We start from the raw sequence: 23325 nt of genomic DNA on the forward strand, positions 1-23325 counted from the left end.
AGGCCTGCCCTCAGCACGGAGTCACAAGACTCTCCCTGTGCGGGGCGGGGGTGGGGGGGCTCCGAGATCATGTGGCCACACCACCCAGCCCGCCTTATGGCCCCTGGAAGCCATCGCCAGCCCGATGTTGGCCGGGCTGAGTGAGGGTGGCCAGGGAGGGGTCTACAGCTGTGTTTTCAGCCTCCCTTTCACGGGACAGTGGAGGCCGAGCCGACGTGGCGGCCTGAGAGACGCCGTCTCTGTCTGTTCTGTGCTGTCTCTGTGGCTTTCCCAGGCCTCTCCTTCCCAGAACCACTCGGAGATGCTGTCACTGGATCACCAGCATCGCCATCAGCGTTATACTCTCAGCCGCTCGAGCGGGGAGCGTGTTTACACCGGGAGGCGGTGATGGCCAGCCAGCGTGTAATGAGATGCAGGCACGTGAGGCCTTCTGAGCTCATGATTTAGATGCTTTTCTCCTTAATGATGATATCTTTGTGACCCCGCATCCTGAGATTGATGTTCCGGGTTTATTGCCAAACTGAGACTAGTTAATTAAATTGTAAGTAGAGACTTCCAAATAAAGCGATTCTCCTTGACCTTAAGAAGAAAAAGTTGTCTTGTTTTGAATGCAGGCCATCAAATCTGGTTTTGAAATGATTCCCCAAAGTCATTTTTGTTCGTGGTTACGGGTTGCTGGGGAACGGGAGTGGTTTTATGTCCCTTACTGTAATGGACCAGCGTCCCTCTCAAAACCAGGACCGGAGGCAGCCCTGTGGCGGGGCATTTCCCCGCCGGCTGGACGAGGACCACGGTGGAGGCCACCTTCGCCACCAGCTCTTCCATAAACGGCAGTGGAGCACTTCCTGTCTTTACTCTCCGTGCCTCCCCCCCCCCCCCCCCCCCCCCCCCCCCACTGCCGGGGCCTCCACGCTCGGCCGTGGGTCCCTGGTGGGCCCAGCCTTCAGGGCCGGGCGCTTCCCCGTGTGCCCTGTGCCCCCTCTCGGCCGCGCGCCCCTGTCACCACATAGGGGACGGTGCAGGTGAGTATGTGCCTGCAGCTCACAGCTCAGACCTCCCCCCCTCTGCCGGGTCCCCCCGTCCGAGCCCTGGCTTCACCTCTATGGAGGAGGTCCTTCTGCGTTCTGGATTGTAGGGCAGGATGGGGAGGGGCGGGGGCTGCTGCCAGGCAGGGGGCGTGCAGGCCTGGGGCCATCCAGCAGCTTCTTACAGACGCACACTCTGTGGTGAAGGCCACCGCTCCCGGGGTCCACGGCGCGGCCGCTCCTGGGCTGCCGGGTGATCCGTGCCGAGCGAACCGCTTCCTGCTTTCTGCAGTGCTGGCGTCGGCTTGAGCTTCTCAGGTCCCCTGGGGAGACGCCGCTTGTGTGTTTCCGTCTCCTTCCTCAGATATTTCTTTCTGTCCCTTCTCTTGTACTTGCGTATTTGCCGCCTTCTGTCACCGTGAGGTCCTGGCAGGAGGAGGGGTGGATGCAGGTGCTACTGTCGTCCTGGTCCCGGACGGAGTACCCTCGCTTGGCTGCCCCCCGCATCTGGCCAGATGTGCCCTCAGAGGGCTCACTGCTCACTCAGCTCTGCCTGGGTCCCCAGCGCGCTGCTGAGCAAGCAGTGCACGCTCCGTATCCCGTTCGTTCCTGGCGGCCGGTGAGGTGGGAACTTAACAGTGTCTCCACTTGACCGTTGGGGAAACAGGGAGGAGCATCGAGTCTGGGCCACGCAGATGAAGGGTGGGGCCTGTTGAGTTTGGACCCCTCAGGTGTTGCCCTGTGGCCGGTGAGGCGCCGTGTGTGCGCGTGTGACGGCTCCAGTCTCTGGGTTCTGCCGGGAGAGGACCCCCCCCCCACCCCCGCCAACAAGGGTGAGCCGTGTGCCGTGGGTGTGTGTAACTGGGATCCTGGGGCGCTGCAGCCCCTGCCCCGTGGGCACGTGCTGGCACAGGGCAGGAAGGTGTGGACCAACGGTTCCCCCCGTAACGCGATCGTGCCAGGGACGTTGGAGGTGCGGCAGGCCGTTGCTCGGCAGAGGGGAGACGCGGCCTTTCTGGGCGTTCCAGGACTTTGCCGTTTCTGAAACGGGCACGTTCGGGTTTGTTGCTGGTTTGTTTTCTTTCCAGGGTGTCTGTTGTTTTCAGCTCTTCTGTTGCTTCCTGGTGCCGACACTCAGATTTTGGCAGGAATCCGTAGACGTGTGGGAGGGAGCTTCTGGGGACACGTGGGGCAGGCCGTCCCGTGTCCAGCGACCTTCACTTTGGTCGCGGGCTGAACGTGTGTCTGCCAGGGTGCCATGAGCTCACACTTCTGTTTGTGGTGAGAAGTGACCGGCGAGGAGACCTGGACAGCGCGGCTCTCCCTCCGGCCCCGGGCCTTTCCGCGGTGCTTTGGGTGCCTGTAGGTGAGGATTCGTTTGGGCCGGTCACCACCGGGGCTGCTGGCTCGTCCGCTTTCCTGCATTCGCTGGTTGCCCTCCTGCCGTAAGGAGAAGCTGTCCCCTTTCTCCCGTGTGTGTGTGTTTGAGCTCGGGGGTCCCGTGTTCTGCCAGCTTGCAGGTGTGTCCCATAATAAATGATTTTGATGCTCAGAATTTCCCAGCTTGTTGTAAGAGGTCCTTTGGGAAACATCCCCCTGAATAGGAGGGGACCACAGAGGAGCTCCAGCGTGGGAAACCATGTTTTGTGTGAGCACCCCGTGAGCGTGTCCGCTGGCTGTGGGGGGGGGGGAACCTGGGGTGCTGTGGCTGGTGAGGGAGGGTCGTCTCTGCGCCGGCGTTGGGGGGGGGGGGTTGGTGCTGTGGCCATGTCTCCAGCGGCTGGCGGCAGGCAGGAAAGGTGCTCCCCGAGAGCCTGGGGGGACGGGGTCCGCGGGTGTCTTCTGAGAGGCAGGGTGGGGGCAGTTGTGGGCACCCCCTCTGCCCGCGGCTGGTGTCCCGGAGGCAGTGGGTGTCAGGGCACAGGAAGTGACGCAAGGGACCGTTCACGCTTCTGTGTCACCGGTAAGAGAGCAGAGAGTAAACTGCAGCTAGCTCCTACTCGAGGCAGTGGCAGGAAGCTAGCATTTTTCGGTTATCTGGGGTAGGTTTCCAGTGCTAGGAACAGGGACAGACTCCTTCTGTGGAGGGGATGAAGGGCCTCTTAGGGCTTTCACTATGATGAAGGATAAAACCCTCCCTGGAACGTATCTTCTTTGACAAAGTCATTTTAAACACGTTCTGGCTATTTTTTAAGAAAGGGTATGGGGGCGCCTGGGTGGCTCAGTCGGTTAAGCATCCGACTTCAGCTCAGGTCACGATCTCACGGTCCGTGAGTTCGAGCCCCGCGTCGGGCTCTGTGCTGACGGCTCAGAGCCTGGAGCCCGCTTCGGATTCTGTGTCTCCCTCTCTCTCTGCCCCTCCCCCGTTCATGCTCTGTCCCTCTCTGTCTCAAAAATAAATAAACGTTAAAAACAAAAATAAAAAAAAAAAAAAGAAAGGGTATGGAAGTCAAGTACTTAGGTAAACTTGGCCTGCTTGTTGTATATCCGCTAGCGTTCTTTTACCAAGTTCACTGCTTAGTGTCTCGTCAGCTTTGGGGTTGTTCATGAAAACTGAAACAGAACAGAACAGACGCAGCCCTCGAGCCACCACCGTGTCAGGGCAGAAAATCAGCCCCTGACGCCATAATCAGACTGTTCTCCACACGCCCCTGCTTCCCGTGGACCGCGGGCTCCTGGCCTGGGCCTGGGCACCAAGCTGTGTCCAGCGCCATTCCGGGGAGGCTCAGGGGCAGGGCAGGCCAGAGCAGGGCGCCCCCCAGGGCCGTCGTGGGCTCCCGGGCATGGCGACGAGGGCCGGGCATGGTGACACCGTGGCTGGTCTTCCTGCTGGTCTGGGCCGTGTGGTCCCAGCTTCCCTGTACCAGTAACGTGGCTGCAATCACAGGCCCTCAGCCTTGGGGATGGTTTGGAGAGGTGGCCTCCTCCTGTATTCTGTCTGTGCCAGCGCCCTGGGCTCGGCCAAGGCTGCTCGCCTCCCGGCAGCTGTCATGCCTCAGGTGCAGTTTATTTTATTTTAATTTAATTTAATTTAATTTAATTTAATTTAATTTAATTTAATTTTACTTTTTAATTTTATTTTTTTATTTTATTTTATTATTTTATTTTATTTTATTTTGTTTTTTATTATTTTATTTTATTTTATTTTTTTATTTTATATTTTATTTTATTTTATTTATTTTATTTTATTTATTTTATTTTATTTATTTTATTTATTTTATTTTATTTTTCTATCTTATTTTGTTAATTTAATTTAATTTATTTTTTATTTTATTTATATTTCATTTTATTTTATTTTATTATTGTATTTTATTTTATTTTGTTTTGTTTTTTATTATTTTATTTTATTTTATTTTTTTATTTTATTTTATATTTTATTTTATTTTATTTTATTTATTTTATTTATTTTTATTTTTCTATCTTATTTTGTTAATTTAATTTAATTTATTTTTTATTTTATTTATATTTTATTTTATTTTATTTTATTTTATTATTTTATTTTATTTTATTTTGTTTTGTTTTTTATTATTTTATTTTATTTTATTTTTTTATTTTATATTTTATTTTATTTTATTTATTTTATTTATTTTATTTTATTTTTCTATCTTATTTTGTTAATTTAATTTATTTTTTATTTTATTTTATTTTATTTTTTATTTTATTTATTATTGTATCTTATTTGTTAATTTAATTTAATTTAATTTAATTTTTATTTTATTTATATTTTATTTTATTTATTTTATTTTATTTTATTTTATTTTAAGTATTATTAAAAAGTGTTTATTTTAATTTTGAGAGAGAGCAGAGAGGAGGAAGGGACGCAGAGGATCTGAAGTGGGCTCTGTGCTGACAGTAGAGAGCCCGATGTGGAGCTTGAACTTGTGACCGGTGAGATCATGGCCCAAACTGAAGTCGGACGCGTCACTGAGCCACCCAGGCATCGCCTCAGGTGCGGTTCTGACCGTCATCTGGGGACGCCCACGACCCTGCATGAACGCTGTGGCTGCCGTTTCAATGGAGTCTGGTGACACTTGGTGGGTGTCCGCCCCAGGAGGTGTGGAGGAGGCAAGCTGTATATCAGGCTTCGGTTCTAGACGTGCTTGAACTGGGACACGGGTGCAGCCTGGCGGCGTTGCCCCGGTGTCTCCCGCCCACGGGTTGTCGGCATGAGCAGTGGCCTTGGCGGTGGGCTGGGAGAGGGAGCCGGAATCGTGTGTGCACGAGCCTGGACACTGGGCCCCGGGGCCCCGGTCCCTCACCTGTGTGTACGTGGAGGGCGCGAGCACGCGGCGTGCTTGGCTGTCTGTCCTCCCCCCTCCCTCCTCCTGGCTCCCCACCACTTCCTGTGGACATCGGCAGCCCGTGTGCTCCTCGGACACTAACTGCCCTCACGGTCCCGGTCAGCGCCCCTCCCCGCCTGGTGCGCACGTGCTAACGTGGGGAGGCAGCGCCGAGGCCGCGTCACTGAGCCCTCCGAGTGGCTGCCCGGTGAGCCGGGCACCTCGGCCCGGCTCCCTTCTCTCTCCAGGGCTCCAGGGGACCGGCTGTTCCTCTGAATGGGGACACAGCTGACTTCACACACTCGGCAGGCGTCTGTGAAATGTCCTCTTGTGCCACGTCCGGGCGTAGGCGGGTGGGTTAGCGTCCTTTGGTGGGGAACTTGACCCGGTTAGACGGCGGACTGAGAGAACAACCTCGCGCAGCCAGCTTCCTGGTTCTCGCGAGCGGTCGGAGGGGCGTCGGGGGGCCTTGCGGGAGGCGGACGCCGGCGCCCAGGCTGCGGGGGTGTCTGCTGTAGTGAGCGAGGGGAGGGCGGTGAGCGGCCACAGAGGCGCGTGGGGACCTGTAGGCGGTCGCGTGGGCAGAAGGGATGGCGCGGGGGCCGTGGCGAAGACGGCGCAGGCAGGGCGCGTGGCAGCGGGCCTGTGCCGGCCCGGAGAGCCGGTGTGCGTTCCCTCCCGGCTCTGGGCTCGGAGGCGCTACGTCGCCACGCGGCCATGGCAGAGAGCCTACAGATCGGGGCCTCTTACCCCGAGAGCCCGTCCTTTACCACGTGATACGCCCCTGATGTGGGCGAAGAAAGGGAGCCAGCTCAGGACCTTGGCCCCTTCAGAAGACGTTTTCGCTTCACGGGGAGCTGTTGAGAGGTTTTACGGAGTGGAGGAATGTCATTAGGATCGTGCCAGGAATGTGGGGGTTGATGGAGTTGGGGTGACCAGTTGGCCGTGTTCCCTGTGGCTCACCGGACTGCGGTTCCCGCACGTATGCTGTGGGTTGCATCCCACTACCTTTAAACGTACACGTTAGATTACGGACTGTTGATTGTCTTTCATTTATTCTGAGCGACAGAGAGTGAGTGGGGAGGGGCAGAGAGAGAGAGAGAGAGGGAGAGAGGGGGAGGATCCCAAGCAGGCTCCACACTGTGAGCGTGAAGCCCCACGTGGGGCTCGAACTCATGAACCGTGAGATCGTGACCTGAGCCGAAACCAAGAGCCAGACGCTTAACCTGCTGAGCCCCCCAGGCACTCCATGAGCTATTAATTTTTAAAGTGTTTGAGTGAGACTACCTGTGCTCTGCTGTTTTTTTTTCTTGGTAAGAGTATGAGCCAGAATAAATATGTTGTGCTTATATATGTGTTCGCTTGTATTTTCTTATGTATTTGTGTCTCTATCCAAAGGCGTAGAAGGAAATGCCTTCTTTTCCTCAGAACAAGTCAGTTTCCTCAACTAGATTCTGGTCCTCAGTGCTGACTTGTGACAGGGCAAGTATCTGGGCCCTAGAGCTTGCCATGGAAAGGGTTTTTCCCAGAGGCATGCTAGGATCATCCATTCTATCTGTCGTTCCTTTTGCTTGATGATTAGCCTCCTGCATTTTGTCCTCTCTCCCTGTTCCATCCACTCACCCGGCATGTAACCATCTGTCCAGCCATCCGTCCACGGGAGTTCGAGAGCTCGTCCACGAACTGGGAGTTCGATGAGCTCCCCAGTCGAACAGGTGAGATGGCCATGACAGCCACCACGGCCACTAGAGTGCCGTCTGTCTCCTCGCGAGGTCTGTGGGCGACCCGGCGGGGTGCTGAGGCGGGGGAGGTCAGAAGAGGCTTTGGGAGGGCCGTGGTGCTTGAGCTGCGTCTCAAACGTGGGCAGGCGCGGACCGCTCACCAGCCTGGGCTTGGGGGCTCGCGGGTCGTGGTCAGAACTCCGGTGCTTTTGTGGCAGGTTCTAAGTCTTAAAATGCACCGTGGTGGGCAGAGTACTGAAGCTCCTCGTCTTCAGCTTCCTTGGGTCTCGTCAGGCTTTCCTTACATATTGCTGATGAGACGGTTTGCAAACTGTTTATGAGCTGAGTGCTCGTTCAGCTCAGAGTTTATTTCTTCTCTGCTCTCTGCCCCCTTTGAAACAGGGCCTTGCCCCTTGGCTTGGAGGGGGAGGGTGAGGAGAACCTTCCCTTCTTTCCTGACTCACTGCCACGGCTAGGTTACCGAACTGCAGTGGAGGGCAGCCCTGGCCCTCCTCCTCGCTGCCCTGCTGGGAAGGGGATGTGGGGGCTGGTGTGCCATAGGCTCCGACGGGTTTGCTCCTGGCCAAGGCAAGTGCAGTGAGTGCACGTGGTGGACGGGTCCTACGGTGACTCTCGGGGAGCCTGCCTGCTCGTATCCACACCTCTGTGTGATCCCTGCTCCTGGGTTTGGGCGAATCGTGTGTCTCGACAGAGTATGGGATGGTGGGCTATCAGCCTGTGGTTACGTTACATCACGTAAGACTCCATTTGAGCAGACTCACTAGAGACTTTGCTTTTGCTCTTGAGGCCCGCGGCCAGTCGGAGAAGCTCACGTGGCAGGGACGTGTGGGTGGCCTCTGGCTGACGGCCAGCAAAGAGCCGGGCCCTGAGTCAGAGCCCTGCAAGGGAACGGATTCTGCCAGCACCCTGAAATAACTTGGAGGTGGGTGTTACTTTGGTTGGGCCTCCGGATGAGAGCGCGGCCTTGTGTAGCTTTGGAAAGCCCCGAGTGGCGGAGCCCGCCAGGTCCTCTCTGGACTCCAGAGCCACAGGGGCCGTGAGATGACAGATGTGCGCTGTTTTCAACGGGTGAGCGTGTGGGGGTTTGTTACGGAATCAGGAAACTAACACAGTGAGCAAAGCAGCAGTGCCGTGGGCTCCCTTCCCCCACCTTCCATGCAGCGCTGGGGTTGAGGGCCCGTCTCCCTCACTTCTGGGTGGCTCTGTGCCCCACTTCCCCTCTGTCGTCAGCCTGGAGCCCAGAGACCCTCCCGGAGGCTTTGTGCTGCCTCGACTGCGGGGGCCAGGCCCGGCACCCCCTTGTCGGCCCATCACATCTCGGATGGAACCCGGGGCGGGTACTCTTCCTCAGTGTCCTCACCGTGTCCCCATCTAGAACCCCGTACGCGTGTCGGGTGGGATGCGGCCAGGCCCCTCCAGCTCCCGTCCGTCTGGTCTGCTGTCCACTCGCCTCCTCTGTGCCTGGGCCGCCACCGATGTGCACACGTGCACGACAGGGGTGGCCTTGCGGGGGGTTATCGGGCCCTCGGTGCTCTGGGTGCCCCGGGGACGCCGCTCTGGCATCTGTGTCCTTTCCCAATAAATCAGGCTTGTTGTTGCTTTCTGATAGGAAAACAGGCCTTCGTGGAGAAGCCTGTGAGCACATCTGTGAGGTGAGAATGATTTAATGCCTCGTCGCTTCGATTCTGAGTAGCTCTGGAAGAACTTGTATTTTAGATAATGTTACTGTCAACAAAATATGCCTTAACACCTCTCTAAAGATGGAAAGATAGCATGTCATGGTGTCACATAAACACTGGTTTCTACATCCTGCCGGGAGGCGTAATTTCACTCCCTGCTTGTGTGCACACTGGGTCCCCGGGGTGGCTGGTGGCGTCTGTGGCCGGGGCCTGGGAGCGTCTACACTCTAGCCTGTCCTTGTGCTCACGCGGTGACCGTGTTAGTCTCTCCCGCTCCGGCATGGTCCGCGGCCGTGTGGGTCTGACCCGCCTTCACCCCTGCCCTCTCGTGGAGCGCGTAAGAAGATAGTAATCGTGTGGCACGACCTTGATGTCAACGCCAGCCTTGGAGAAGTTATTTTGGGAAAATGTGTTTGGCCTCTTTCTGGAGGTCTTTCTGGATCGCAGCCTCCGGGCATTTGATGCTGGCAGGAGTATTTTGTTTGTACCCCAAGCGCAACTGCGCTTCTGTCATTAGCAGACCCCACAGGTTCAGGGCTGGCTCAGTGCTGCCCCAGAGGCTCCACTTCAGACACCAGCTGCACTTCCATGGTCCCTAGGCCGCCTGCACTTCTGAGCGAGTGGCCTTCACTTCAGTGGTTCCCGTGGCTCCCGTGGGTCCGACGGTCCACTAGGATGACTCACAGAGCTCAGGAGAGCACTATACTTGCAGCGGTGGTTTTACTGTGGAGGGTAAGGTCAAGAACCACGGAATGAGCTTGGGGAAGGTCCCCGTGCAGTCACGGAAGCTCGGCTGGGGCCAGGCGTCCAGAGCGTACTGGGTCTCCCCATAGTGCTACCCACCGGATCATGGGCCCCGTGTAGACGCAGTCTCCAGCTCCCGTCTTCTCCCCATCGTCTGGCTGCCGAGGGTCCCACTCAGTCCCCATCCTGACGCTGCCGAGGGGTGCCCTCACCAGAACCCCTCTCGTTAGCGTAACGGGGACACCCGGCCCCGGGGGGAGTCCGAGGACTTAGAGCCTCCCTCCCGGGAAGGGGGCGGGGGCCAGTCCCGCCCCTTCTTATTACGGAACACGGAGGCTTCCCTGACCAGGCGCGTGGTCCAGTCTGTGAGACGCGGCGCGCCTGTAGTGTGTGACGTTACAGAGGCGCCCTTGGGAGCCCAGCTTCGTTGGCTCTCGTTGGCCTTCCGCGTGCTCCCCGTTGCTCGTGGAGGATGAAGAAGGTGTAGAATGGTCACCCCGTGGGGTAGGACCCGCTGGGATCCCGGGTTCTTGGCACCGGAAGGGCCGGGGTTGCGTTTTCTCTCTTTACCCCATCAGCACGTGCCTAAGATGGTGTTAAATGGTCTAAATAAATCTCAATTCCTATCAGCCTCCATTCCAGTTTCTGAGGTAAAAAGCGGCCCTTATTGGCGTGCGGCAGCGTGCGCTCAGAAGGGGGATGGTTGCCCGACAAAGCACGCCGCGTGCGGTGATACTGGTCGGCTGGCTTGGGGTCAGGTGCCCTCCCCACGTCCCCCTTGTGCACCTGTGCCGCAGGGCTGGCTCGGGTGTGCCCTTCCTGGCATCCCGTCCCCCGCCTCTGGCCACACACGGGGCGACGGCAGCTGCTGTGCCGGGACCTTCCCTGAGAGAGTTCCGTGAGGGAGCGGGCCGTCTGGAGGAGAACCTCGGGGCGCTGAGAGAGAGCCTTCAAGAACTTTCCAGAAGCTGACCTGGGATTTGAACCCAGGCTCTCCTGACTGTAAGCCTGAGATCTTAGCACTCTTCCTTAGTGTCTGGCTGAGGCTCACCTGCCGCCCAAGGGAGAGAACAGGCCAGCAGCCCAGGCTCCGGCCACAGCCTCCTCATTGCCCCTGCCGTGGGGCTGCAGGACTGTCTGCCTGCAGGGACTTGCTAGGGAGTGTCCTGTCCTTGCAGGGTGGAATTGTAGGTCCCGGGTCGCACTCTGTTCCCTCACTTCCCCCGTCTGCCCACCCCACCCCCTTCCAGCTCATACGCTCTTCGGGGCACCTCTGTGGGTGTCTGTAGTGGGGAGCCCTAGGCCTCTCCTTCATGGACGTGGCCCGTCCAGGCCCACCCCTGCTGCCCTCTGCCTCAGCCCCTTCCTCTCGGCCGAGCCCCCGGACCCCTGCACAGCAAGGCCTGGGTCCTGTGGCCCGTGGATGCGGCCGGGCCCTGCCTCTGTAGCATTAGCACAGACCAGTCCTGCAAACCGGGAGGGTGGTGAGCCAAGGGACTTCTTGGCTGCAAAGAGGCCCATGTTCACTGCCAGGTGGCTCTCGTTTTGTTCTCTCTCTCTCTCTTTTTTTTTTTTTATCTGTTTAACTGATGGAGAATTGAAATCTTCCCCCCAGATCAGAGCCTATTCATGCCTTGCCCGGCAGAAGCGTGATGCATTCATGTCTGTTCTCAGCTTTGCGGAGGGGTTTTGAACGGTTTTCTTTGTCAGGTATCTAAGTGCGAGCAATTATGCTCACTCTTTGGGCCAATAAATCTAAGTAGTGTCTGCCCTGCATAAACAGTATGTGTTTTTTATGCCAAGTCAATGGGATACGTGTTTTTTTTTTCCTCTTTAGCATAAATCCTGGAACACAATGCGTTTGCATAACTTATTTTTATTTTTAATCAAGAAGGCAAGATGTTTCAGTAGAATTTCCAGTCTGTAGATCTGCTGTTTCAAGTGCTGAGGACACTGTCCCGCAAACACCGTGGTGGCCTCCCTGCATGTCGCTGTGACAGGTACCTTCCTGGTGACATGACAACAATCGCAGTGCCCTGGCCTGCCATGGAGGGTTTTAGGAAGAAAACGTTTTCAACCTGAAAGATGACAATAATTACATCTGCCTGCTCATTCATTATATGTACACTCTTATTTCCAGTGAAATGGAAAATTTCAAATTCAGAATTATTGCTAACCAAATTACCTTTATCAGTGACAGAGCATCTGCTCACAATTACTTATAAAATAGGAAAAATGAAGCTTTTCAGCATATGCATTTGCAGCCCCGACGTGTATAAATTGAAAGCAACGCGGAGAGTTCAGTTGTCCATTTTTTAGCACCATCCAGCCAGGAGGCGGCCCCCGCCAGGAGTCCCACGCGTGCGAGCGGGCTTGGGGGACCGTGGTGGGCCCACTTTGTCACCCTCCGTGACGCGCTTCCCGAGAACCACCCCTGCATGAGCAACGTCTCGGCGGCGGGCCGGGTGCTCCTGCCGTGGGGCCTCACGCAGGCCGTGCCTGGGGGTCACGACCCCCCAGAGCTCCAGGGGCTTTGCCTCTCCAGCTCCTGTTGGGAGCGCCGAGGCCTCCACCCGGCAGAGAGGAGGCCGGGCACTCCTGGGCATGCGGGGTCGGTTATTCTGACAACTGCAACGGACAACTGTCAGATTCAAGGCTGAATTTATTTTGTGTCTCTCCTCCAAGCTGCTGAGCTCTCAGAGGTGAGGACGCAGGTCTCGTCTGCCCTGCTTCCTCTTCCACACAGCCCGGGTATGTGGGCTGGGGGGGTCCCCGGTACATTTTCCCTGAAAGAGCTGATGGGTGACGAGCTTTTGTTCTGGAAGGACTTTGCATCTTTGTGGGGTTAGCCAGGTGGCGGCAGGTTTCTGGCTGTTCCCGTGGTCTATGCTCTCCCAGATGGGCCGGGTCGTGCTCTGTAGAGAGCGGTGGCTGTGCCCCCGGCGCTGGTACCCGGGGACACAGGGCGAGTCCCTGCACCCATCTGGCAGTGTGGGGCCGCTGCAGGACGTGGGGTGGGGCAGTCCTGAGTCCTGTCTCCGGCCCCCTGCTCCTTGCCCGCATCCGTGGGCACCACCCAGCCGGCCTCTGTGCACTCGCCCCCGGGTCAGGGTCCTGCGGGCCTGGCCCCTTCGGGAAGGGCACTGGTCAGCACTGTCTGGCTGCGATGGGCTCCTCTGGGCCGAGCCTGAGACCGGGCCCGCCACTGTCTGCGTCTTGTGGGGAGGGGGAGGAGGACTTACCTGCAGGTGGGGCCCCGGGAGGAACTCACTGTGGAAGAGAAAGGGTTAATTGTTAGTGTTTACTTAGGTTACTTCAGTGATAGATGTTCTGCAAATAGGAGTTTAGTTTTCCAAATCTGTTCGCTTGCCAGGTCACATTAAAAAGGTGTCCCCTGCCTTCTGGGCACGCTTTTAGAGCTGTTTCCCGAGTTTGTAAACTGGTGACCTTGTCCTTCGGCATGCTGGGTGTGCCACGGCAGAGCATGGGCCTGGCTGCGGAGGCCGGGGCTGTTCTGCCCTCGCTGTCGTGGGCGGCTTGCTTCCCCAGCTTCCGTCCTGTCCGCGTCTCCCTCGGGTCTCCAGCTGTGACCATCGCTGCCCCTCATCGCCGGGCCTCGCTCCGTGTGCACACGTGGGCCCAGACAAGGTCCCCTTCCTACAGGAGGCCAGGGTCCAGGGCAAGACCCGCTGGTGGTACCCCGGGGAGAGCGTGGTGACGACCCCTCATCGGTGCCCGGGGCTGGATGGCCCCTCCGTGGACAAACCACTGTGTTACTGGGCAGGAGCAGAGGACGCGAGGCAGTGTCTGAGCGTGTGGTGACCCGTCAAAACATAACGTGAATCCGCGTTACCGAACTCGGAGTCGGCATACCTTCCCGACTTTTAACACGTGACCACTGCGCTGCTGTGTTTGCTGGGGTTTGGGCTGAGCCGCGCCCGCAAGGGTGGCTTGACGGGGGCAGGTGGGCTGGCCGCCATGCGTCGGGGGGCCCCAGGCTGCCGACCGGCTGCGTCACGGGGCTCTGTCCCGTGCCGGTGGACGAGGCGCTGGCCATGTCCCTGTAGAGTGGCAGGCTGCAGTGGCCAGCGGGACCAGGAGCCACCAGGCGCCTGTCCCCGGAGCGTCTCTGGGCCGGCCTCCCTCCTTCTGGGCCATTTCCAGGCAGCGGTTGTGTCTGCCCAGCCTGCTCTCCACGCTGCCAGCTGCACACGCGGGGAGGTGACGCCACTCTGTCTGTGTGGACGAGGCGTCTTCGGTAAGATCCCAAGTTTTCTAAACTGCTGGGTTTTCAAGTAGTTATCATATTTGACTTTCACGGTGACCAGAGCGCCCGTGTCAGTGCCCCGGGCCGCGGCGGAGACTGGCCGTCAGCTGGCGCCCTGGGGTAACAGGCAAAGGTCAGGCCTGGATGGAGGGGCCGCTGGGGGCCCTTAGAACTCTCCAGCAGCTTAGTTCTGTAGCTGCTGAGAACTGTAGGTTAGAAGTCATTCTTCAGTTCTTTAAAAAGAGTAGCGTCCTGTCACGTCTCGAAAACGCTTCTCGGCACCGTGGCTTGAGGAGCAGAGGCAGAGAAGGAAGACTGCAGACTGGGGCTTTGTCCATCGTGGTCGGTCACGTTTTCTCCCCGCACTCACGGTTCCTTCACTCACTCGATCATCTGACAGACACAGAGGGCGCTTGGGGACAGCACCTGCCCCGGAGTGGGCATGTCCCCTGACAGTGAAGCCCCAGACGGCACGAGAAATGTTCCCCTCGGGGTGTTTGTAGCACCAGGAAGGGGGGGGGGCGGGTCTCAGAGAACTCTCCAGGTGCTGGGCACGTGAATAGCGCTGCACTGGGCAGGGACGGGGTGGGTGGCAGGAGGAGGGCGGTGGCATGAGCGACACGGGGTGGCCGGGTGTCGTCGGGCGGCGTCCTGGCATAAAGTGCTCCTGAGCCGACAGCCCGGGAGACGGTTACCCCTTCCCGCCGGCGGGCTCTTCTCAGTGACAAGCTGTGACTCCGTTCTGCCGGGGAGGCCCCGCCATGGACCGTTTGCTGGCCGCGTCACCTCCCCCGGAGCAAGTGGACACTTCCCTCTGGGAGTGAAATGAAGTTTGTGTAAAACCAGCCGTATCTAATAAGACCCAAGTCGATTAGAAGAACACAGTTAGGTAGACCACAGTGTGGCACCTGTGCGTCGCACCTGCCCCGCCCCGTGGGGGGACTTCCGCAACCTGGACCCCGTGCGAGAGGCTGAAGCCCTGTCCCTCTGAGCCTCGGGGCCCCTGGGAGGGGTTCTTCTGGAGAGCGGACGAGGACAGCTTCCCAGATCCCACCTGGGAGGTTCTGGTGGAGAAAGTTGGGAAGGGTCTGAGCACCTGTGTTCTAACAGCCGCGGAGGTGAGGGTGACGTCCAGCTGTGCGGGGGCCGCGGAGGTCACCCCTGCTGCACTCAGGGGTCAGGCCAACCTGCCTCTGAGCTCCTCAACTGCCTCCCCTCCTGGGCTCACCAAGTGCCCAGGACGGGGGGACGGGCCTTGTCTGTGGGTCAGGGGGCTCCGAAAATGGAGCTCCCGGGGGCCTAGTGCAAAGAAGACAGTTCACTGAAAGCTTAGATTTTATGCCAAAACTAACGATGATGATTGACTTTATTTCATAATGCTTATTTGTTTGTTTTACTGGGGAGAATAGCCTTGGAAATTTCTCAGGGTGATCTGTTCTTACTCCCCTGACCCGGCCCCTACCGCCTGGCTCCCTGGCCCACGTTCCGTTCCAGCTCCGCGTCCACAGAAGTGTCCTTCTCAGGCTTCCGAGAGGGAGGATGGGTGGGGCCAGTCGGGGGGGGGGGGGATGCGGACTTCCCGTGAGCTTGCCTGGGCTCGTGCCGGGACCTCTCCAGAGACCAGACCCCAAACCAGCCCCTTCCCTGCCACGTGAACTGCCCTCCAGGGGGAGGAGCCCCGTCTGCAGGAGCCGAATACTGCGGGGAGTGGGTGCCAGCCGCCGGAGCCCCACGCCCGGGCCTGCCCTCTCTGCCCGCTCCCTGGCCTCGGCACCCTGGGCCCGGGCCTGCCCTGTGCGGTGCGCAGAGCCCTCGGTCCCTACGTCTGTCCCTGAAGAGGCAGCACGTGGCGGGCTGGGGGCCCGTGCGGTCTTCCCACTGCCCGGTTCCCTCGGCCTCCTCCCTGGCACCTTGCTCCCAGCGGGCTGCAAGGGCTCGGGGGTGAGCCTGTGCGGTTCTTACCAGCCCCGTGCGATTAGCCACTGTCCGGTTGTGACCGCTCTCACAGCGTGCCGCCGGGTCTGCTCCACCGCGTGCCCCAGCGCTTCCCCCACACCCGGCCGCAGGCGTCCCTCCTGCCTGCCGCATCCGACGCCCAGGCGAGTTTGTTGCGCTCAGCCGGGACGGTGCTGGTTTGGGGTGGGGTGTCCCAGTGGTGCCGGGGCGGGAACCCGGGCTGCCCGGAGCTTCTCTGCGGCCAGCCTTCCTCTCCTGTAAGCGGGCGCACCTCCCCACCAGGCACTCACACTTCAGCCTGAGTCGCCGCCTGTGCGATGCAGAGGCTCTCAGGACAGGGTCCTCTCACCCTCCTGTCCCCTCCTTTTTTTATTTTCTTTAAGTTGATTTATTTTGAGAGAGAAAGCAATCACGAGCGGGGAGGGGCCGAGAGAATCCCAAGCGGGCTCTGCACTGTCAGTGTGGAGCCCGATGTGGGGCTTGAACTCACAAACCCATGAGCTCGTGACCTGAGCTGAAATCAAGAGTCAGACGCTTACCTGACTGAGCTCCCCAGGCACCCCCTCCCCTGTCCCCTCCTTTTTGCCTGGTGGTTAGGAAAGCCTTTTCTCTGCAGTATTGCAGGTTACCAGGAACACGAGTAAAGACAAACCAGTAAGCAACAAAACACGAACACTTGTTTATTTGCCAGTTCTGGAACTTTCTTTGGGAGGACTGGAAACCTTGTCAGCTTTTTACAGGGTCACTTCTCGAGGCTGGTCACAGGGGGAGGTAAGCTCCAGAGAGAAAGAACTTGCATGTAACTCAGGAGCTCAAAAGGTGCGTGCAGAGAGAGCGCCTTAAGCAGTACTCGGTGGGCCCTGATCGAGCACAGTCAGCGTGGGAGGGTCTCCCTGTTCCCAGCCAGGACCCATTATAGGTGGTACTTGGCTGTTTTAGGAAACAGCACAGGTACTTCCCAGGCCCCTCAGGGTGGAGCTTTTCAGGGCAGAATGTTGGGAAGCAGCAAGGTCACTGTGACCCCAGGGCCTTTGCTTCTCGCAGTGACACCAGCAGAATTCAGGGACCAGGGAGCTTCACGGAGCTCTGGAGCCTGTCCCGCAGGCTGCTGACCACTCGGCAGAGATGTCCGCTGACCACTGGGCAGCACAGGGGACCGAGGCTGCAGAGCAGGATGGGAGGAGCCATTCGTGGCCGGTGGGAGCTCGTGCGTCAGGGAAGGGATGGCTGGTAAAGCCTCGTCCTTCTGAGAGGCCAGCTGCCTGGAGTCCAGCCCCAGCCCTGGAATCCAGACGCACCGGCCTAGAGCCAGGCCCGTGTCCCGCTGGCCCCCTCTCTGGCCGGGTCCCGGAGCAGGTGGGGCATTTGCCTGGGACGAGCTCGAGGTGGTTTTGGGAGCCGGCGGGCTCGCCGTCTCTCTGTCCGAGTCCCTCCTGGGACCGTAGCCCGGGTGTGGTGGACTCGCCCCGGCTGGAGGAAGCGCTCGCCTCGCGCCCCGGAGCCTCTGCTGACCTCTCACGGCGGTTTCTCCTCCACTAGGGGGGGCGTGGTCCTGCCCCTCTTACTGGGGGTGGGGCACCTGCCGCATGGCTCCCAGGGGGCCCAGCAGCAGGGGACCCGGGAGCAGGGGACTCGGGGGTGGTCCTCGCCGCCGTCCCCCTGCCACGGCGGCCGCCGCCGCTCACTTTCCCGGAGCAAGAGTCCATCTAAATGGCTTCCTGGCTCCCTGGGGACGAGGCCCGGGTGTCTGGCGGTTGGAGGGGGGGCTCTGAGGTGGACCCCAGGGGGCTCTCGCTGACGGCCTCGGGGCCTGTGTTTGTCTCATGCAGAGCAAGTGCACCGGCACCTGGAGCAGCACGAGGTGCGTTACCTGCAGTTCGCCTTCCGCTGGATGAACAACCTGCTGATGAGGGAGGTGCCCCTCCACTGCACCATCCGCCTGTGGGACACCTACCAGGTGAGCTGTCCTGTGCGCCCCCCCACTGCGCTCCGCCGGGGCCGGTGAGCTGCGCCTGCTCTTGCCCCTCGGCGTCTGCTCGGTGAAAGGCGGTCTTTCGAAAGTCCGTCCCTGGGGTCTTGTCGTCTGAATCGACGCAAAACCGGGAGGAGCTTCCCGTAGTCCTGTTTGTAGCCGAACTTCATTCCGACCGCGCGGTGACTGCATCCCTGGGGCTCGCGAGCGGTTACCTTGGGTCCAGATCCCGGGTTCCGGCGGGCTCTGTGCCTGAGCCGCAGCAGCGGGGAATGATCACACTCAGGACTCGCGCGTGGTCTCCGTTTTGAGTTTACTCGTAATAAAGATTTTTTAAAAAAATCACTGACGGATTCAGCGCAATATGAAATTTTCTCCTCTCCGCCGATTTTGATGGAACTCGTTTCTTCGGGAGATTGAGTTTTCTGGAACAAACCACCTTTGTTCCCTCGAGTATCCCCTTGCTTATTCTAGCACCTTTTCGTCTCGTTGGAGATGTTTGCCGAAGCCGAGGCCGCGCCGCGGGGCTCACACGCCCGCTGTTCGTCATCACTGCAGATGGCAGGAGCCTTACGTGACCGGGAGCGGGGTCCGCGGAGGCCGGTTTCTTCGCCGAGAGGCAGGGTGTTTGCCGCCGTGGGCGACAGCCCTCCGCGGGCCCCGGACCGGCGGGGGGGTGGGGTACCTTCGGAGACCGGGAAGGGAGCTCCCCTCGGTGGCTGCTTTGCGGGCAGGGTCAGTCCCGGCCGGTGGGCTGGGCTCCGCCGAGGGAGCCTCGTCCGTGGACATCCGTGACCGTGTGGGCAGGAGGCAGGAGGCCTTAGAGCTTGCCCTGCCCTCCACTCCCCTTCCCTCCATCGAAGGGGCCTTGGTGTGGACCGTGCATTCTCCCTGTGGGGTCGGAGCCCCCGTGCCTGCCGCCGTCCTACTCTGAGCCCGCGGTCACGGGAGTCCTCAGAGTTCTGTCCCTGACGGTGGTCCTTGCGCCCCACGCGGGGCCCGCGACCGTCTTGTGGTTCTGAAGCCCAGCATTTGGACTTGGCCGTCCTTTCTTGCCGCTCGCATATTCTGGTGATGCTCGCTACGGAATTTAGGACCACTCAGCCGCTTGTGTTCAGACGCCCCACTTCGGTTTTACTTTTCTGGGGACCCAGCAATTACAGAGTTTCTGGCCACCGACATTTGCTGGGACATAAAGCCTTCCTTGGGCTGTTTGGTTAAAGTGGCCATCAGTCTGGTGCTATTAACTGGGTCTCAGCAGCATTACAGGAAACAAACTTAATATCCCGTGACTTGGGAACGCTCTCCATTTGTGATGGGTTAGGCTGTTGAAGACCCTGCCTCTTCATTAAACACCAGGTTCCTTGTAATACTGTCCCCATTACAGATAAATTAGGTATGAAGTCAATTGTGTTTTGAGGAGCCAGGAAATGGATCTGCGCGTCCGTGGTCCTGCGCCACCTCGCTAAAACTCCTAATAGGTATTAAAACTTTAAGCACAGTTGTGGCATCTTTATTGAGTTAATTTTCCTGAAATTAAATTTTGTCATGAATTGACTCATTTGTACCGTGGACTCATTCTTGAACTGACAGTACCCTGGTCATAAACCTTTTCATATCTTAAAAATTGGGGATATTTCTATTTTACAGGCCCAAGTAACCATGAAATTGTATTGCATCTTTTGGCAATGAAAATACATAGTAATCACGGGATGGCGTTCGGGCGATCACTCTCCCCTAAACTGGGGTGTTTACTAGCTGGGCCATTAGAGTAGCTCTTTAACCCTCACGAGGGAGCGTGAAGGCCTCCGGTGTCGTGTGTCCGTGGAGGGTCTGGAGACACCTGCTCTGTCCAGGCTCCCAGCTAGGAAGTGGCGTGCATGTGAATGAGGTCAGCACAGGCGTGAAAACAGGCATTTAAACAGCACAGACGATCCAGAGCCGGCCGTGCCAAAGGGAGGTGGCCCCCGGGCCCCCGCCCCCCGGGCACGTCGCACGTTGTCGGAAATGGTGCTGGTGCGGGTGGCTGTGGCCGGAGGGGGCAGCGGCCCCCCGGAGAGCCCCGGCCGTGGGAGCGGGTTGCTGGACCTGTGGTACTCGGCCGCCAGCTTTGCCTCTGGCTCCCCAGCCCCGGACTGTGGAAGGGAGGCGTCCCGCCCTTCCCGTGGTGCTTGGATGCTGACGACTCGGATGAGAGAGGCCTTCGCCCTCGGTCTGTAGCCGCGGAGGGGAGGTGGTCAGTCCCTAACCCGTTGGGGCCAATGATCTGCCAGGCTGCCCCCTTGTTTTGTTCGGTCTTCTCTCTGACTCCCTTCTCTTCCCCAAGCCAACCCCTTGGTCTGCGCCTGCCAGGAGGCACGTCGGCTTTGCTCTCTGGGACGAGGGCAGACTCAGAGCTGGCGGGGGTGGGGGTCGTTGGGGGGGGGGTCCCCGTTCTGGCAGCTCCCGCACCGTTCTGCTGCGACTTGACAGTGACGTCGGGAGCTCGGCGTCCTCCCGCGGACCGCAGGGCTGGGGCGGGGCGGGTGTGCCAGAGAGGGAGGACGAGCTCGCACCCCACCGGATGGGGCCGAAGCTGGAGTAGGCCCCCCAACAAAGTACGAAACTCGAAACCTAAAATCAGGCCTGAGTCCCTGATGACGTAAGACGGACTCGTGAGTAAATGAGCCAAGAGACAAGTCTCTGACGCAGAGGATTCCAAACACGTCCGCAGATATCGGGCCCTGGAGTTGCTGGGGCCGAACCCCCTCCCTCCGTGTGGGCCGCGCACACGGGCTCCCCCCGGAGGGCAGGGTGGACGGGGGTGGGGGTGGGGGAGCCTCAGCCAGGTGACCGAGGCGGACACCTCGGGGATCAGTCAGGCCGACCGACAGCAGGCGCCCTGATGGGGCGGGACGAGGAGGACCCTTCACCTGTGGGCTTCCTCCCGAACCCTGGACCCCAGTCCAACCCCGAGCAAAACGTCAGACGGATCCTGAGTCACGTTCTTCAGGGTTCCCGACCGGTACGCCTCAAACCCGTCAACATCATGGAAACCAAGGGAAGTTGGGAAAATGGCGTCAGCCCGGAGAAGCCCGAAAAGGCAGGATCACTGCATACAACGTGTCCCGGATGGGATGGGATCCTCGGACAGCAAAAGGCATGAAGTAAAGAAGGAAACTAACTGAGTGGAGCGTACACTCGACTTAACCATCGCGGACCTGCACGGGCTCTCCGACGCCAACAGCTGTACCAGACGGTTGTGAGCTGCTGGGTGCAGGTTCCCTGTCCCGTCCTTGCCGTTCCGTGCCATCCCTGGGCACCTCCCGGCTTCCTGCAGCTCCAGAGGTCTTGCCCGGCTTCCTCGTGTGACCTGACACCTCCCTCGGGGACACCCTCCAGAGGGGGCTGTCGCCGCCACAACCGGCCACTGCCGACAGGCCACGGCACGCGTCCGTTCTCTCCGTGGTGGACGACCCAAGTCGGAGAGCAGGGTGTCTGCACAGGTGGCTCCCGTGCGAGCTGCCGTCCTGGCTCACGGGTGGCGGCCTGCGCACCCCGTCCTCACGCGGGGAGAGCGCTCTCTGGCCCGTCTTCCTCTTGGTAGGGGTGCCAGATTAGCAGATCAGGGCCCCCTGTGGCCTCCTTAACCGTACTCGCTGCGCAGAGGCCCTGTGTCTAAGCCCTGTCCCGCCGTGTGTTGGGAGCCTGCAACCTGTGAATTTGGGGGAACACAGTTCAGTCCGTAAGGTGCCCCTTGGGGGGTTATCTGGAGTGCCCCGGGCGGACGCCTGTCATGTGACCAGGATTACCGCCGTCCCCCTGCCGGACTGTCCCTGTGGGGCTGCAGCCTTGGGGCTGGGCCCCCACCACCCACCCCACCGTGGGCCCGGGCCCTCCCTGCGTTAAACCTCCAGGGTGGATGGGTTGGTTCTTGGCAAGAAAGCCGCTCAGCTGTGCTTCCCTAGAGCTCTCAACTCGGGGGACCCTCCCTGGTAGAGGGGCCTCGAACGATGCTTCCCTGGTGCCCTGGACGTTCCAGCTGCGCCGCCGCCCCTGGCTTGTTCCCGTCCCCCCTCGGGGCTGCTCCAGGCAGGATGTGTGCAGCACCCCGGCTCTGGGCCCCCCTCGCTCACCGTCTTTGGATTTCACGCACGTTCTCTGGAATTGCTCACCTGTGGCAAAACGGCACAAACGTGGCTTCTGTCTGTGACCCTGGCGGGCCGAGGACTGTGCTTGTGGCTCTGGGCCCATGGGGCGGTGCCTTCTGAGGCCCAGGCTCCCCTCAGGCCTCTCCCTGCAGTGGCAGAGTCCCGGGAGGGCACCGAGCTCGTCTGCACTCCCTCTCCACGTCCCGGGGTCACACTTTGTGTCGGGAGACTTGTGGGAGCTCCTCCTCTGGCAGGTCTGGGGACAGGAGCTGCCATTGTGCCCTAGCCTGGCTGCCCCTCCTCCCGAGATCCGCGGAGGGGATGTGCCCTGTGGGCTGTCGGCCAGAGTCCCTGAGCCCCAAGACACAGTCTGGGGTGAGCTGCTCCCACGCATCTGCCGGGCTCATGCACCTCCCTGTGAGCACGGTGTCCACCACAGGGGACCTTGCCGGGGACGGGACGGGCCCAGAGGAGTTGGCAAAGGCTGGTTTCCCCAAGGGCGGAGACCAGAGTGGAGTTTCCAGCGTGGCATTCTTGGGTACTAAATGACTTTCTGATGTGCTTTAGCTTTCCGGGGTCTCGTGGCTCCATACGAATTTTAGGATTGTTTTCGGTTTCTGTGAAAATATCATGGGAATTTTGATGGGGAGTGCAGCGAATCTGTGGATGGCTTTGGGTTGTGTGGGCCTTTTCAGGGTATTAACTGCCCAGTGCGGGAGCGTGGGGCACTTCCCATTTGTGTCATCCTCAGTTTCTTCAACCATTGATTTACAGTTTTCAGTCTTTTGCTCCTAAGTATTTTATTCTTTCTGCTGCCCTTGTGCATGGGACCATTTTCTTAATTTCTCGTTCTGATAGTTCATTGTTAGGGTAGAGAAACGCATCTGATTTTCATAGGTTGACACTTAACTCGCAACTTGACTCAATTCGTTTATCCAAAGGAAATGAGACCAGTGTCTCCAAGGGATCTGTGCACCCCCACATTCACTGCAGCATCATTCTCAGTAATTGTTCTCAATAACCCGATGTGGGTGATCACGTGCATACAGGTGCGGGAGCCTGGCCCCGGTGGCGAGGAGTGGGGAGGGAGGCGCAGGGAGAGGGGTGCAGGGAGGGGAAACCCTGGTGTGCACAGAGCCAGTGGGAGGGATTCCGGAGCAATGCGTCCAGTAGAAGGTTCTGGGATGATGGAAGTACCCGGTGGGGTCACCTCTAGACATAGTGGCTTATTCAACTCTTGGAAAATGTGACCGAGGAACGGAATTTTTAGTTTTAATTTCTCTAAGTTTAAATCGAATAGGCCCACGCAGTGAGTGGCTGCCTTATGTGGGGTGCAGCTCTGGGAAGGGGGGCCAGGGTCAGTAGGGCATCATGGGGAGCGGGCAGCTCCACCTGGAAGGCCCGTGGGCACTGGGTCAGTGGAATGCTGCCCGTCGATGGCTGTAGACAGGTGCACTTGGGGTGGGGTGGGCTGACCTCAGCTTGTGTTGAGGTGACCTTCCCATCTTCCGAGTGGTGTGGCTGTGCGGG

At 58.7% G+C, this 23325-nt stretch overlaps 1 protein-coding gene across 3 annotated transcripts in view; it reads left to right on the forward strand.

Moving 5' to 3' along the window:
- TBC1D22A (TBC1 domain family member 22A) overlaps nt 1–23325 on the forward strand; it is a 320332-nt gene that overhangs the window by 213016 nt on the left and 83991 nt on the right. For all 3 annotated transcript variants that reach the window (XM_042993557.1, XM_042993558.1, XM_042993559.1), the window contains one exon: nt 17523–17650. In XM_042993557.1, the coding sequence (XP_042849491.1) occupies nt 17523–17650 (128 nt within the window). The remainder of the gene's footprint in view (nt 1–17522; nt 17651–23325) is intronic.

The sequence above is a fragment of the Panthera tigris genome, chromosome B4 (genome assembly GCF_018350195.1).
Source record: "Panthera tigris isolate Pti1 chromosome B4, P.tigris_Pti1_mat1.1, whole genome shotgun sequence".
NCBI classification, from domain to species: domain Eukaryota; kingdom Metazoa; phylum Chordata; class Mammalia; order Carnivora; family Felidae; genus Panthera; species Panthera tigris.